Source organism: Pocillopora damicornis, chromosome 2, assembly GCF_964200805.1.
Source record: "Pocillopora damicornis chromosome 2, jaPocDami1.2, whole genome shotgun sequence".
Taxonomy (NCBI): Eukaryota; Metazoa; Cnidaria; class Anthozoa; order Scleractinia; family Pocilloporidae; genus Pocillopora; species Pocillopora damicornis.
Window position 1 is genome coordinate 29539957 of NC_142671.1, and position 12236 is coordinate 29552192.

Here is a 12236-nt window from a genome sequence, read left to right on the forward strand (position 1 = left end):
CTCTGAACTCCTGCTTATTAAGGGCTAAGCCCTGATCTGCGAGAGGCATCGCATTTAACCAAGAACTTCCGCCCTTGCCTCTCGATTGATTAACTAGTCGCAGCAGATCTGGGAAGGAGTTGAATTAATGCTTTCCATTTTCTCTTTGTCACGCGCCCTCTTAAGTGACTGGTGATGTCTCTTAAGCTCTTCCATAGAGCTTTCGAATCTACGCGCGCAGTAGTTATTGACTTCGAGGCAGCAAACTGTTGTGGCGCCTCAGCTCTCAAATCTGGCATGCTCAGACCCCCTTGAGATGTTGTTAAGGTGACAAGTAAACGCACCTCGTTAGGGAGAGGCTCTGATTGGAAGAAGTAGGTCGTCAATCGCCTCCTGGGTTGGATCGACATAATCCTCAAACGAATCTATAGTGCGCATAAAGTAGGTGAACTTTAACTTGTACCCTTTTGTGAAGGCAATGTACGCTGTGTGTAGCTGACTCTTTTCAATTTCGTAGAGCCGTTCGATTTCCTCTTTCCATATGCAGATTTTCTCCTCACAATATTGATCTTTGTATTCTTGCGACGCAATGACTGCTCCTAGATGGCGCTGACCTTCAGTTGTTATATTGACTTCATCTCCAAACACCCTCTTTGCTTCATCTGCAAGTGCCTCAGACTTAACAATCAGCTAGCACTTTGACCCGTTAACGAGATATCCAAACATTTCTCTCTCTTTACTCAATTGCTTGTATCAGTCGTACAGCTGCGCGATTCTCCCTCCTCCAGCAGAGTCGTCTGCAAGCCACACCTCTTTAACCATCGGGCAGTGCGCCCTCAGATTCTGAATCATTATAGATGTATTGACTGAGTACCATGGCATCGCTAGGGGATCCCCTTGCGTAGTGCCTTCTTGTGAAAGTATTTCACCTCCACCGCAGATAACCAGTCTAGATGGGCTTCTATAAGTGTTTATTACATAGAGCGCCATTTCTTTGCATGTGATCTGGATACTGTGCGAATCCGCTGACCTATTCATTTGCTTAAAGGCGTTACTTGCATCGATCAACAGAATCCCATCTGTTCCTTCTTCTTCAAACACTTAGCTCATTGCATGTATCGCAGCCTCTGCCCCTGCATTATGACCAGCACAAACATGTAGGGGACTTGTCGCTTCTCTTATTTCCTCCTTTAAGAAACTGCTGACCGTTTTTCCCACTATTCGCCTTAAGACCTCTCCAACGCCCATTTGTCTGATTCCAGGGTTCTTGTCGAGCGGGATGAGCCTGCAAGATGTAAAGGCTTCCAGGAAAAATGGATGGTACGATTTTTTAAGCAGATTTCTCGTGAACACAGCTTTCTCTTCTCTTAGGATTTTACCCTCAGTCTTACAGCTCTTAGAGCACAGGATTCTCCTATAAAGCTCCGAGTCCATTCCCGATGGCCCTGCCGAGCCCTTGGTTTTGCTTGCTGAGTTGTAAATCATTTCTTGGTCTATGAGATCATACACGTTTGGTGGAATATAATCAACTAGACCTTGCAACAAACTCTCCTCTGCAATATCAGCCGCCTCTGGATGCTTGTCATGTAATCCTCGCAGGACGTCTGGTGATAGGTCGAGCAGGCCAGACGAGCTCTCGTTATCTAGGAGTTTCATTGCGGCTAACAATTTTCTTTGCAGAACCAGTTTTGAAAAAACTTTGGATACGTCCTCGACCGTCCTAGCTTTCTTAGAGTTCACAAATTTTCCCTGTAAAAACCTCACTTCTTTAAGCAACAAATCAAGCTCCCCTTGTTTCCAGAGAGCTAATCGACGCTCTATTGCTGCGCTGTGTTCCTCGCTTTTAGAAGTAGCGGACGGTTTCTGCAGGATCAAAGTTGGGAGCACCATAAATGCTTTCAAGGCAACTGAGTTCAAATCAGAATCTGCATTGAACTGCTTAATCCAGAAAGTTAATTCTTCAATGAAACTCTTCCCTGCACGACTAGATGGTAAATTGGATATATTTCTCCTGTAGTAGACGATTTCTTCGTAAACACCATTGACAATATTACAGAAGCTCGCGTGGCTAATATTACCCCATGTTTTGTTCTTTATTTCGGAAGGAAACAAAACATAATCGGGCAGATTTGGTTTGATTTTGTTTTGATCTGTGACTATTGTACTAGCCAGTCCCGTGGGAGAAGGTACTCGGCCACTCTCGGTTGTTACTGGCTGATGAAAATCCGAGATAACGGAATTAGCGTTTTCAAACTGCTGCTGCGGGCTATTGTTTTGAATGTTTCGCAAGTCAGCTTAATTATTATTATTTTCCTCGGCCGCCTTCTCTTCCATATCATCCGACTCAATTTCTAACCTGTTCCCACTCTCGAATAAAGTGGTACTATTTCGTGTATAGTTCTGCTCTTGCTCCATTTTCTCCAATCTCGAGGCTTGATCCCGTAAATTCTGGCTTTTCAGCCCCAAGTATCCGTAACCCTTTTCTTCCCATAAATCCACCATTACTCCGATATAACCCATCTTCCTCCCGGTAACGTTTCACAGAGGGTCTACAGACGATATCAAATCCTTCGCTGTTCTCTTGCATTCCAGAAGATCACTATTCATAAGCTCTGTCCATTTCAATTTGCCCTGTTTCCTCGACATATCTTGCAATGTTCCTCTTTACAACCAGCTCACTATCATCGATGTTGGTTATGCGGTTTTTGGTTTCGTTTGCTTGTTTGAAGTGTATATGACACGAAAATTTTTTCCCCGGATTTTGGCAGTTCAATATGTAATGATAATTTTTTTTTTTCTCTGCCCGCTGTTCTTCATGCAAAACTTGCTCGATTTCTAAATAAAAACTGTCTCAGGAGACTGGGGACGAGAAACAAGGTTATGACGTCACGTTGTTTGATAGCTTGATCAGTGAACAAATTAATTTACAACAAAACCACGCGTACTTCTCAAATCTGTCGCTTTCCGCCGTGTCTGTTTCCGCGACATCCAGTGATTCCGAGGTCAGTAATGAGTCGTGTGACTCCTCTAGGGGTCTCGATCCGATATCACGCACCGCCATCTTGGATCGAGTGCCGCACCAAAACGAGGGTGGACGGGCATGCGGTCATTTGGAGGGTTGCGTTACATGGAGTTTGAGTGGAAATAACTCGCAAATATGGCTCACGATCATTGCTGTGTAAATTACTGTACGAACGACAAACGAAACAAAAGTGGTCAGAATTTGTCGTTTTTCAACTTTCCTAAAAATTCTTCACAGAGATCGAAGTGGATTGCCGCGATAAAGCGAGATGAAGGGACGCTTTTTCAGGTGAGTGTCGAGTCGTGACTACAGCGAGCTGTCAAACGCACGTGTGCACTTTTGATATATATGTTCGGGAAGTTTTTCGATTTAAGACTCAGTTAGTTCCCGTCTTACTTGCTTCTTAAACGTGAATTGCGTACTCGATTCATATCCAGAGGAACTATAGACTCATTACATTAGATTTTGGTCGATTTTGGCCGAAACTGTCAAACGCACATGGCACCGGTTTGTTTGTTTTCATTGACTCGAATATGATTATTAATATTCCGTGAGATTCTCCCTTGTTATCAGCGATTTAATTCAGAGTGTTAAACTCGTTTCCTAGATCAAGAAAGGCTCTACTCTAGTGTGTTCTGCTCACTTCAAGCCAAGTGATATGTTTAAAACTATAACAGGGCTTATACGTCTGAAACCAGGAGTTGTGCCTTCGCAGTTTCAGTGGACAAAGTCCAGCCAGGATAGAGGTGGTGCCCCCTTGTAAGGGAGGTTCGAAATCACATTCTCTATACAGCTCACATGAGTTGGTTACATGTACTTAGTCCAAAAATCCTAAATCCTTTCATAAATTATTTGTCTCTGCTGCTGCAGCATACATCCTATTTCAAGCACTTATCAAAACATTAGGCTTAGTCATACAGATTTTTTTAACTATGCTTCACAAAGCAGGCTATGCCCCCACTTTTTTTAACAGTTCAGGGAGGAGGTATTCAAAATAAAATTTGTCTAATTTCATCTTCATCTCTGAACAAAATTCTGCATCAAACCTCACTCTTTCTAAATGAAAGTCAGATTTACAATAAACATAAAAATCTACCCATTCACAACCTGTCAACATCATCTGTCCCATGATCTGGTAGTAATAGCTATGTGTTTTTCGAAGTTTATAAACCCCATTTACACATTTCAGATATTTCAGCTGCGAGATTGAATCCGTAATAGGGCACTTGATTTCCAGCAGCCCCCAGGGATTGTTTTCAGAGGGATCATAGACCCTTCGATCTGGAGAGGCAGCCAGATGTGGACATGATGGGTTGATAACAATCCCGGCAGGGAAAACATTGCAATCTCCACTGTCAGCATATGCAGAAGCTGCCTCTTCTTCTGTATTTATACCATGCCTCATGGCTGCAGTTTGCACAGTCTTCTTTAGTTGCCTTACTGCCAGTGATTCAAAGTCAGCCCTTCGGGCACAAACATCTTTAAATTTACTCGAAGATAGCCTCTGTGCCCTCAGATCATGCCACTTCTGAGTGTCAGACTGCTCCCTTGTTTCTTCCTCATATAAACAGGATTGTGCTTGTGAGACACTAAGCCCTTCAGCAAAGTTAAGTTCTGCCAAAGTAGGCACAAATGTATAATTGCTTTTAAGCAATGGTACACCAAAAGGCAGTGGCTCCTGTGGCCCCTCAACATTAATGTGAATTTTTGGATCATTGGTTGTGTTCTGACGTTGTTGGTATGATCACAGGCGGCCCAAGCTCCAGCTGTGAGATGATCATCTTGCGCAATAACAGTCATGGCGGAATTATAAGAGTTTGTATGGGCATATTTACGACTGCTCTAAGGAATAAAAACTACGTCAAATTCTCAAAAAAAAAAACCTCACCTTACTTCCACAGTGTGTCGCTTGTTATCTGACCGCTTACTTTAATGAAAAGAGCCCATTTAAGCGAGTTGTTTATTTCGAGGTTTTCAACGTACATAAGAAAAGCCCAAGGCTGAACACTCCATTTCCGAACGCCTGATCCGAGAAGCGAAAAATCCAAGCTCAAAATGAATGGGCGCCCACAAATCCAAAGCAGAATCCAAGCACATATACTGTAGTTTCATTAAAATTCACTAAAAAACTCATTCTTCCCCGTGCAACCGACACTAAGCGGCAGTTTGCTTCAAAAATTTCCAGTTTAGAGGTTTCTAACAGCCCGCGGCCACATCAACCTTGACACACGACCGTTGAAAACCAGCTCGGTAACCCTACCTCCTTTTCGAACTGAGCCTCGCCGGGGACCATACCGTCAGTTATCGTCTATAAATTCTTTTAGAACCACGGGTCCCCTCAGTAGAAATCGATCAAGAGGCTATTGTTTCGATTGGCCAATCGGCCAATTTGATTATTTTCGGAGTCAGAGGAAAATATTGGAAGGATTAGTTCCAGTATTCAATTTAGCACTATCTGGACATACTTAGTTTAATGTTGCTAACAAGACAACTGTTATTTCGTTTCGTCCGCACGGATATCCAGCAACAATACTTACCACGATTTCCATTTCAGATACGAGTTCGAATTGATTATGTCCCTGCTGCAACCGTGGAATAGACTATTTTTTTACCGAGGACATTTTTTCTTTTTGAAATTGAAAGGAAATTATCGAGATTTACGAGATCAGCTGTGCGGTTTGCAACTATGCCTGTAAATTATTTTGAATTTGTAAACATTTCCGGAGGCGAATTCGATTGGCCGATCGAAACAATAGCCTCATGATCGATTTCTACTGAGGGGACCCGTGGTTCTAAAACAATAACTGACGGTATGGTCCCCGGCAAAGCTCAGTTTGAAAAGGAGGTAGGGTTACCGAGCTGGTTTTCAACGGTCGTGTGTCAAGGTTGATGTGGCCGCGGGCTGTTAGAAACCTCTAAACTGGAAATTTTTGAAGCAAACTGCGACTTAGTGTCGGTTGCACGGGGAAGATTGAGTTTTTAGTGAATTGGAATGAAACTACAGTATATGTGTTTGGATTCTGCGTTGGATTTGTGGGCGCCCGGTCATTTTGAGCTTGGATTTTTCGCTTCTCGGATCAGGCGTTCGGAAATGGAGTGTTCAGCCTTGGACTTTTCTTATGAACGTTGAAAACCTCGAAATGGACAACTCGCTAAAATGCGTTCTTTTCATCAAAGTAAGCGGTCATATAACAAGCGATACGCTGTGAAAGTAAGGCGAGGTATTTTTTTTGAGAATTTGACGTATTATTTTATACCTTAGAGCGGTCGTAAATATTCCCATACAAACTCCTATAATTCCGCCATGACTGTTATTGCGCAAGATGATCATCTCACAGCTGGGGCTTGGGCCGCCTGTGGTATGATATAACTGAGCCATGAGCTACTCTCCCTAGTTTACTATTCACATAGTCCAAACTGTCAGTTTCTGGAACAATACTGTTTACTTGCATGTCTTCATATTGTTTGAATATGTCTCTCATAGAATCAATGATTTTGGGTGAACCAAAATGTTCTGGAATCGGATTATACAGAGTGGACCGTACTCCATCTAACCTGCGTATTTTCTTTTTTTGTGTTGCATCATTGCTCGGTGGTTTCACTTGCTGCACCAGCACCTCTTGCACCTCGTGGGGATTGATTCCTGCTGTCCTTTGAGGAACGTGCCATGTTTGTGGTAGACTTGTTTTTGACATGGCAGGAGGTACACTTTTTAAGCCCAGTTTTCTATAATGCTCAAGGAGGTAAACCAGCCCTATTGCATGGTTACAGAGCCCTGCACCTGCTTCACAGTTGCAGGAGGTACTGGTTATTTTAACTTCGGGAGTCCTTGATATCTCAACCTAAAAAAAATTAAATGGATAAATATCTGCTGTGAATGTGTGTGTGTATGTTTTAAGAATTAACTCGTATGAAAATTACATCAAGCAAAGTTCGAGCTGAGACAAAACTTAAGTATTATAAATAAGCTTACCTGTAACCTCCATGGCTCTTCATTTTTTCTTTGTGATTTGTAGCTTCGAGCTCTAACAATTACTTGTGTATCCTGAGTTTTAACTGAAAGCAAAGTGCGAATATGGAAGTTTAATACACTATAGATTTTGCACAAGAGATTTCGAATGGCGAATCGTGCAATAAACGAAAAAAAAGCACCATCTAAGATGCCTAAAGAAGCATGCGTAGCGTGAAATCACACCAGTGTTGCAGTTAAATTTGAGACTGAAAGGAAACTTTTACCTTCGACATCGAAGATATACCCTTCGCAGAAGTTACTATAACCACGAGTTACCACCTTCTTCGGGACTTCTCCATCGGTCTCAAGCCATGTCTCGATAAAAGAGGCGTCAAAAAACGGAACATTGCGGAGAGATTTCGACCACGCAGCAGAAAATCCACCTTCAGCCATATTGGCTAAACAAGCATGTCGTCCAGGATGCCCGTCCAGCCTCGTTTTGGTGCGGCCCTCGATCCAAGATGGCGGTGCGTGATATCACCCTATTTGGGAGCAGAGTGACAGTTCAGATAGCGAAACCAGAGTTATCGATGGTGTTATCATCCCATATGAAGATGAGCCGCTTGCAGATTGTGGCGAAGAAGTAAGCCCGAACGCAAATGAAGAAGAAACAGATACTGATGGACTTACCCCGTCGACTTAGGAGTCTAGATTTGAAGGAAATGTGAGTGTGGATTCAAGGTAAGTTGAGAGATTTACCGTGATTCCTTTTGAACATAAGCAGGGCTGATATGCGCTCCTGCGTTGCTAAGTTTGTCCGATAATTTTTCCTTTACCTCCTCCAGGTGTGAATGCGATGTTGCAGAGAAGTCACTAATTCGTCCGCCAAATCGATGTTTGATGGTTCGATCGAACGAATCAATTGCATCACCAAACATGAAGACTTTAATGCCATTACGAACCGCGCCGTTCTTCTGCAAGTCACTCCTCTCCTAAGACGCCAAGATGGAGGAACCTATCGTCGCCGCAGAGGAGGGTCAGAAAACGAGTAAGGTTTTTTCCTTTTAAATATGTAGTTCTATGTCATTCTTGTTTTAATCGCTTGACCTAATAATTGAGATACTTGTGGTTTCATATTAATTTTTTAATTCTCCAGTCATAAGAAACGAGTCTCCTGTCATTCAGTTAGGAATGAAGGTCCGGTAATTACTTGAACTGTAGATGTCTTCATTTCTCACTTTTATGTTTACATATAGGTTCATCAGAGCCGTTGCATATAGATGGACAACGAGGTGGCTTTGTGGGTACATAGGCTGGGAAAACAGACAACCTCTCCCAGCTTGTGTTTATCACAGTGTAAGGAAAAAAAACAACACACAACAACACAGGGGATATGCTAATGTCCAGGATGGAAAGGAGCATTGAAGTCTTGTAAATGTTCTTCATTGGTCCATGAAAAAAAAAATTTGTGATAAAAAAATGCTCCCGGTTTAGTTTCATTAGCATGGGCCATGTCATTTTGTAAATACTTCAAAAAATAGTAATAAAGAACACGAGAAAGCAGACATGGATAACAAACTGTGAGTCACTTTATTTGCCACTTTTCTTCTTGTGACAATGAGATGGCCTCTTGCTTTTGTGGGTGCGTCTAGAAGTGGATTGACTACTGCTTGGTTGACTGTTGCCATCAGCTTGTTGTGAAGTTTGCTCTGATTCTATAGGATAACAATGGTGATATAGTATGTGAGTGCATCATTACAGTGTAGGTGTGTTACTTTGTATGCCCAATGACAAATGGTGTTTAATCCAGACTGAATACAAATGTGCTTCATTCTCTCTTTCTTGAGTTGGGAATAAAAAAATTCACATTTAACATCGAAGCCCATCTACAGGCATTCCCAACTTCAAGTAGAGAGTTGCATATCCACAGGTGGATAAATAAGCAGCCCCCCCACAGACAGGTGGCAAAAATGAAATAATTCACACTTACTAAAACTTCATTGTAATAAATTATATTCATTTCATGTTAAATTTGGATAGTTGAAATGAATGGATTGATAAAGCTATTAACTAACCAGGTGGAAATAATGCTGTTCTCTTCATTGCCTTTTTTGCCTTATATGCCTTTGTAGCTTCCTCCTTGCTCAATCTTTCTGAAAACTGCCGATTGAGGGGCTCAGGTGTTCTTGATGCATACTTCTTAATTATTTCCTTCCTCTTTTCTTTTGGAAAATAGAAGAGTAGTTTCTTCAAACCATCAACATAACCTGAAAACAACAACAACAAAAAATATATATATATATTATAATATACAAAAAGGTGTGTTCGGGTTCAGGGTATTTCTAAACAAGAAATAATACTCTTTTAAAGGGTATCACAGTTTTACCAAAGAATATGGCAAGTAAAGCAAAGTATTAAAACATTATTCACGTTGTTTTCTTATAAATAAGAGTTAATCCACTGTAGTCATATTTATTCTTACCATAGGTAGGTGAGCATGCCACCTCTCACACAACTTCCTCTCCCATTTTAAATTTTGGGTAAGTGACCTGAATGTACTCTTTTCCATCATATGCCCTTTGTGTTTCCCTCCGTAAGTTCTCATTGAAATACAAACTTGCAAGTATGTGCCTTTAAAAAAAAAAGAAATTCAGGAATGAGCAAACTCATGTCCATTTTATAGGTTCATCCAAAAAAAATGACTGGAAATCATTTAGGAGAAAGAAACACCAAAACATAGATATATTCTGATTAAGCAAGAGACATGAACATAAAATTAGTATAAGTGACTCCCTTAGAAATAAATGGGGTAATTTTCTAAGGGAACTGGTGCTGTATCAGTAGAGAAGTGTAAAAAAATAATTTGGTTTTATCAACTGAGTTAATTTTGTGGATTGGTCACAGTAAAGTGGTTTTAAAGCTAAGAAAGCCTTAGAACACTTTATGGTGGCCAATCTACATGAAAAAAGAAAACGTATTACTACACAATCAAAATTACCTGCTGAGAGTCCCCAGCCAAGTAAAACAAGTCATTTTAGGATGCCAATAGTTCAAGGTCGCATGGAAGCCTTCAAGGCAACATGTCTGGGCATCTGACGAAAGTTTCTTTATGTCATTCAGTAACATTTTCTTGGTCAACAGCAGTTTCAGTTTGTCAAATGCTTCAGTTCCTGTTAAAGGTAAATACGCAAGAAATTACACAATGGTCTAGTTTGTTGACAACAGTGGATTAAGTTATTTGCCTAAGGGGTATTGTAAACAAAAACAGAACTGGCAATGGCAAGTTGAAAAAGATATGCAGTATATTATTGATGTTCATACCAACTCTAATCCACCTCCTGGGTTCAAGCTGTCATTGACAGCACTGTTTGTAAAGTGGATCTGGGTGGTTATTGTGCTTGTTGCTGAAATGACGCAATAATGAATTCCATGTGGCAAGGATGTGGGACTCAAACCCAGCCTTTGTTGAGGTTGCACACCAGTAGAGATGCTTTCTTATTCCCTTCATCCACTCTTTTATAATTTCACATCCTTTCTCTCTACTCAGAGCCAACAACTTTTTCCCTAGTGATCTTGCCACATGCCATATATCAAAATAGTGCTTGGTGTTGACACAGTTCTCCCTATTCCATTTTGCAATGCCTCTGTGCCTATCAGACACAAAAATACCAATTGGCAAACCAAAATGCTGCAAAAAAGAAAGACACCTCTTCGCTGCTTCCAGTTCAGTCTGCTGACTGCCTCCAGTTTCATTTGCGTGAGACAGGCAGAAACAAGAAAATAGAGGTTATCAAACCACCAGGAAATACCATACAAATCATGGGTTCTTGTAATTTTTATTATTACTATTATTATTATTATTATTATTATTAATATCATCATCATTTTGTCTATTATTCATCAGACCATTACATTTCAGTGAACCCATAATTAATACCATAATTATTAAGGTATATACCACACAGAAACCCAGAAACCAAAGAAATTAATTTCTTTCTGTCAATAAACCAAGAAAAGGTTTGAAGAATTACATTGTTGAGACACATGTTTGTCTCTTCAGTTGAGGAGGTGAATAGTATCTGCAAGCCACTTCCAACTAGCCAATCAGCACACATTAAAGGAATATTCACCTGTGTGGTATAAACTAATAACCAGTATTCATACAAAACTTACCTGAACTAATTCAAAGTGGACAACCTTCAAGATTGTGGTACAAAACATTGTGTACACTCCATATTTGGCAGAGTGCCGCATGGAGTCAAACCTGCCATCCCCACTCCAAGCCAAATTTTTTATCTTCTTTATACTCTCTATCAGATTAGCCTGTTATCTTTCCCAGTATAGAAGGACAGCAGGGAACAGGAAAGATCTTTGATGGCAAAAAAGGTGCAGCCAGAATATCCACAGAGCCCCATATGGCGGAACACCAGCAAGACCTTGCTTATAGATGCACCAGCCACCAAGACTCCAAAACTCAGTAGGATATTACCAGCAGGGTATTTTCCCAGAACAGTTGGTTGTGATTTCCAAGAGTACTCTTGGTGACATTGTGAACAAGTCTGAGTTACTTTGACAAGGGTTCCACACTGCCTCATTCTAGCTTTTGGAGAATTTCCTTTGCAGTTGAAACAGAACATTGTAAACAGTTGCAACAGCATGCTGTAGAACAAGATGAACTTGGGTTCATCATACCCAGGAGTGTCAGAATCAACTCTGCAAAATTTAAAGTGTGTCTTGGTCATTTGAATCATATGATACCCTATTATTTACTTTGATGCCTATCTACTATATTTCCTAGTTGCTTTGAAGATATTGAAAGTGATTGTGTGCAATTTGAGCAATTCTCCATTATTTTTCAAGTCTGGCTTACAAGAGGATATGCCCATATGTTCCAGAGTAATCATAAAAACAGTCTTTAAAATGGAGCAGAAAACTATATTTTAGAAGTAAATGAATGCATTTCATTATTTAAGAAAAAGATTATGAATATAATAAAGCAAAGAAGGTTGTTACAAATAGTACCCACCTGATATCCTTCTCTAAATCTTCATCCGATGGATCTTCTTCAGTCTCATCCTCTCCAGTGGAATCTCTGGAGCCCCTCTACAACTTCCAATCCCCATCCTTTTTTTCTGTTTCTGTTTCTGTATCACTCCAAGCGCTTGACCAAACAAACAAATCCTCAGGCCCACGTTCCTCCTCTATGACATTTTCCTCCTCAGTTTCTGTTTCAGTCACCTTCTGTTTAGTGCAAACCATCAAAGGGGATTCAAAAGTTATTGT

General features: G+C 40.8%; 2 protein-coding genes and 2 pseudogenes across 3 annotated transcripts; 1 reads left to right on the forward strand and 3 right to left on the reverse strand.

Annotated features, from left to right (window-relative positions):
* The window catches only part of LOC113669832 (uncharacterized), a 4013-nt pseudogene extending 1009 nt beyond the window's left edge, over positions 1–3004 (reverse strand).
* Positions 3005–3026: 22 nt separating this feature from the next.
* LOC149050746 (THAP domain-containing protein 6-like) lies at positions 3027–3764 on the forward strand. Its single transcript, XM_089193175.1, has 2 exons — positions 3027–3289; positions 3609–3764. The coding sequence occupies exons 1-2, from the start codon at positions 3137–3139 to the stop codon at positions 3762–3764; spliced, it is 309 nt and encodes a 102-aa protein (XP_089049301.1). The 5' UTR covers positions 3027–3136.
* Positions 3765–3950: 186 nt separating this feature from the next.
* Positions 3951–7692, reverse strand: LOC149050747 (uncharacterized). The gene is made up of 4 exons (XM_089193180.1): positions 7238–7692; positions 6975–7057; positions 6338–6843; positions 3951–4644 (listed from the first exon to the last, which is right to left on the reverse strand). Exons 1-4 carry the CDS (start codon positions 7404–7406, stop codon positions 3951–3953), a joined length of 1452 nt encoding a protein of 483 aa, XP_089049306.1. The 5' UTR covers positions 7407–7692.
* An 827-nt stretch (positions 7693–8519) lies between these two features.
* Positions 8520–11664, reverse strand: LOC113674174 (uncharacterized; annotated as a pseudogene). Its single transcript, XR_016184383.1, has 6 exons — positions 11126–11664; positions 10275–10709; positions 9952–10123; positions 9436–9584; positions 9029–9220; positions 8520–8668 (listed from the first exon to the last, which is right to left on the reverse strand). The product of XR_016184383.1 is annotated as an uncharacterized LOC113674174 (transcript).
* Between the last annotated feature and the right edge of the window lie 572 nt (positions 11665–12236).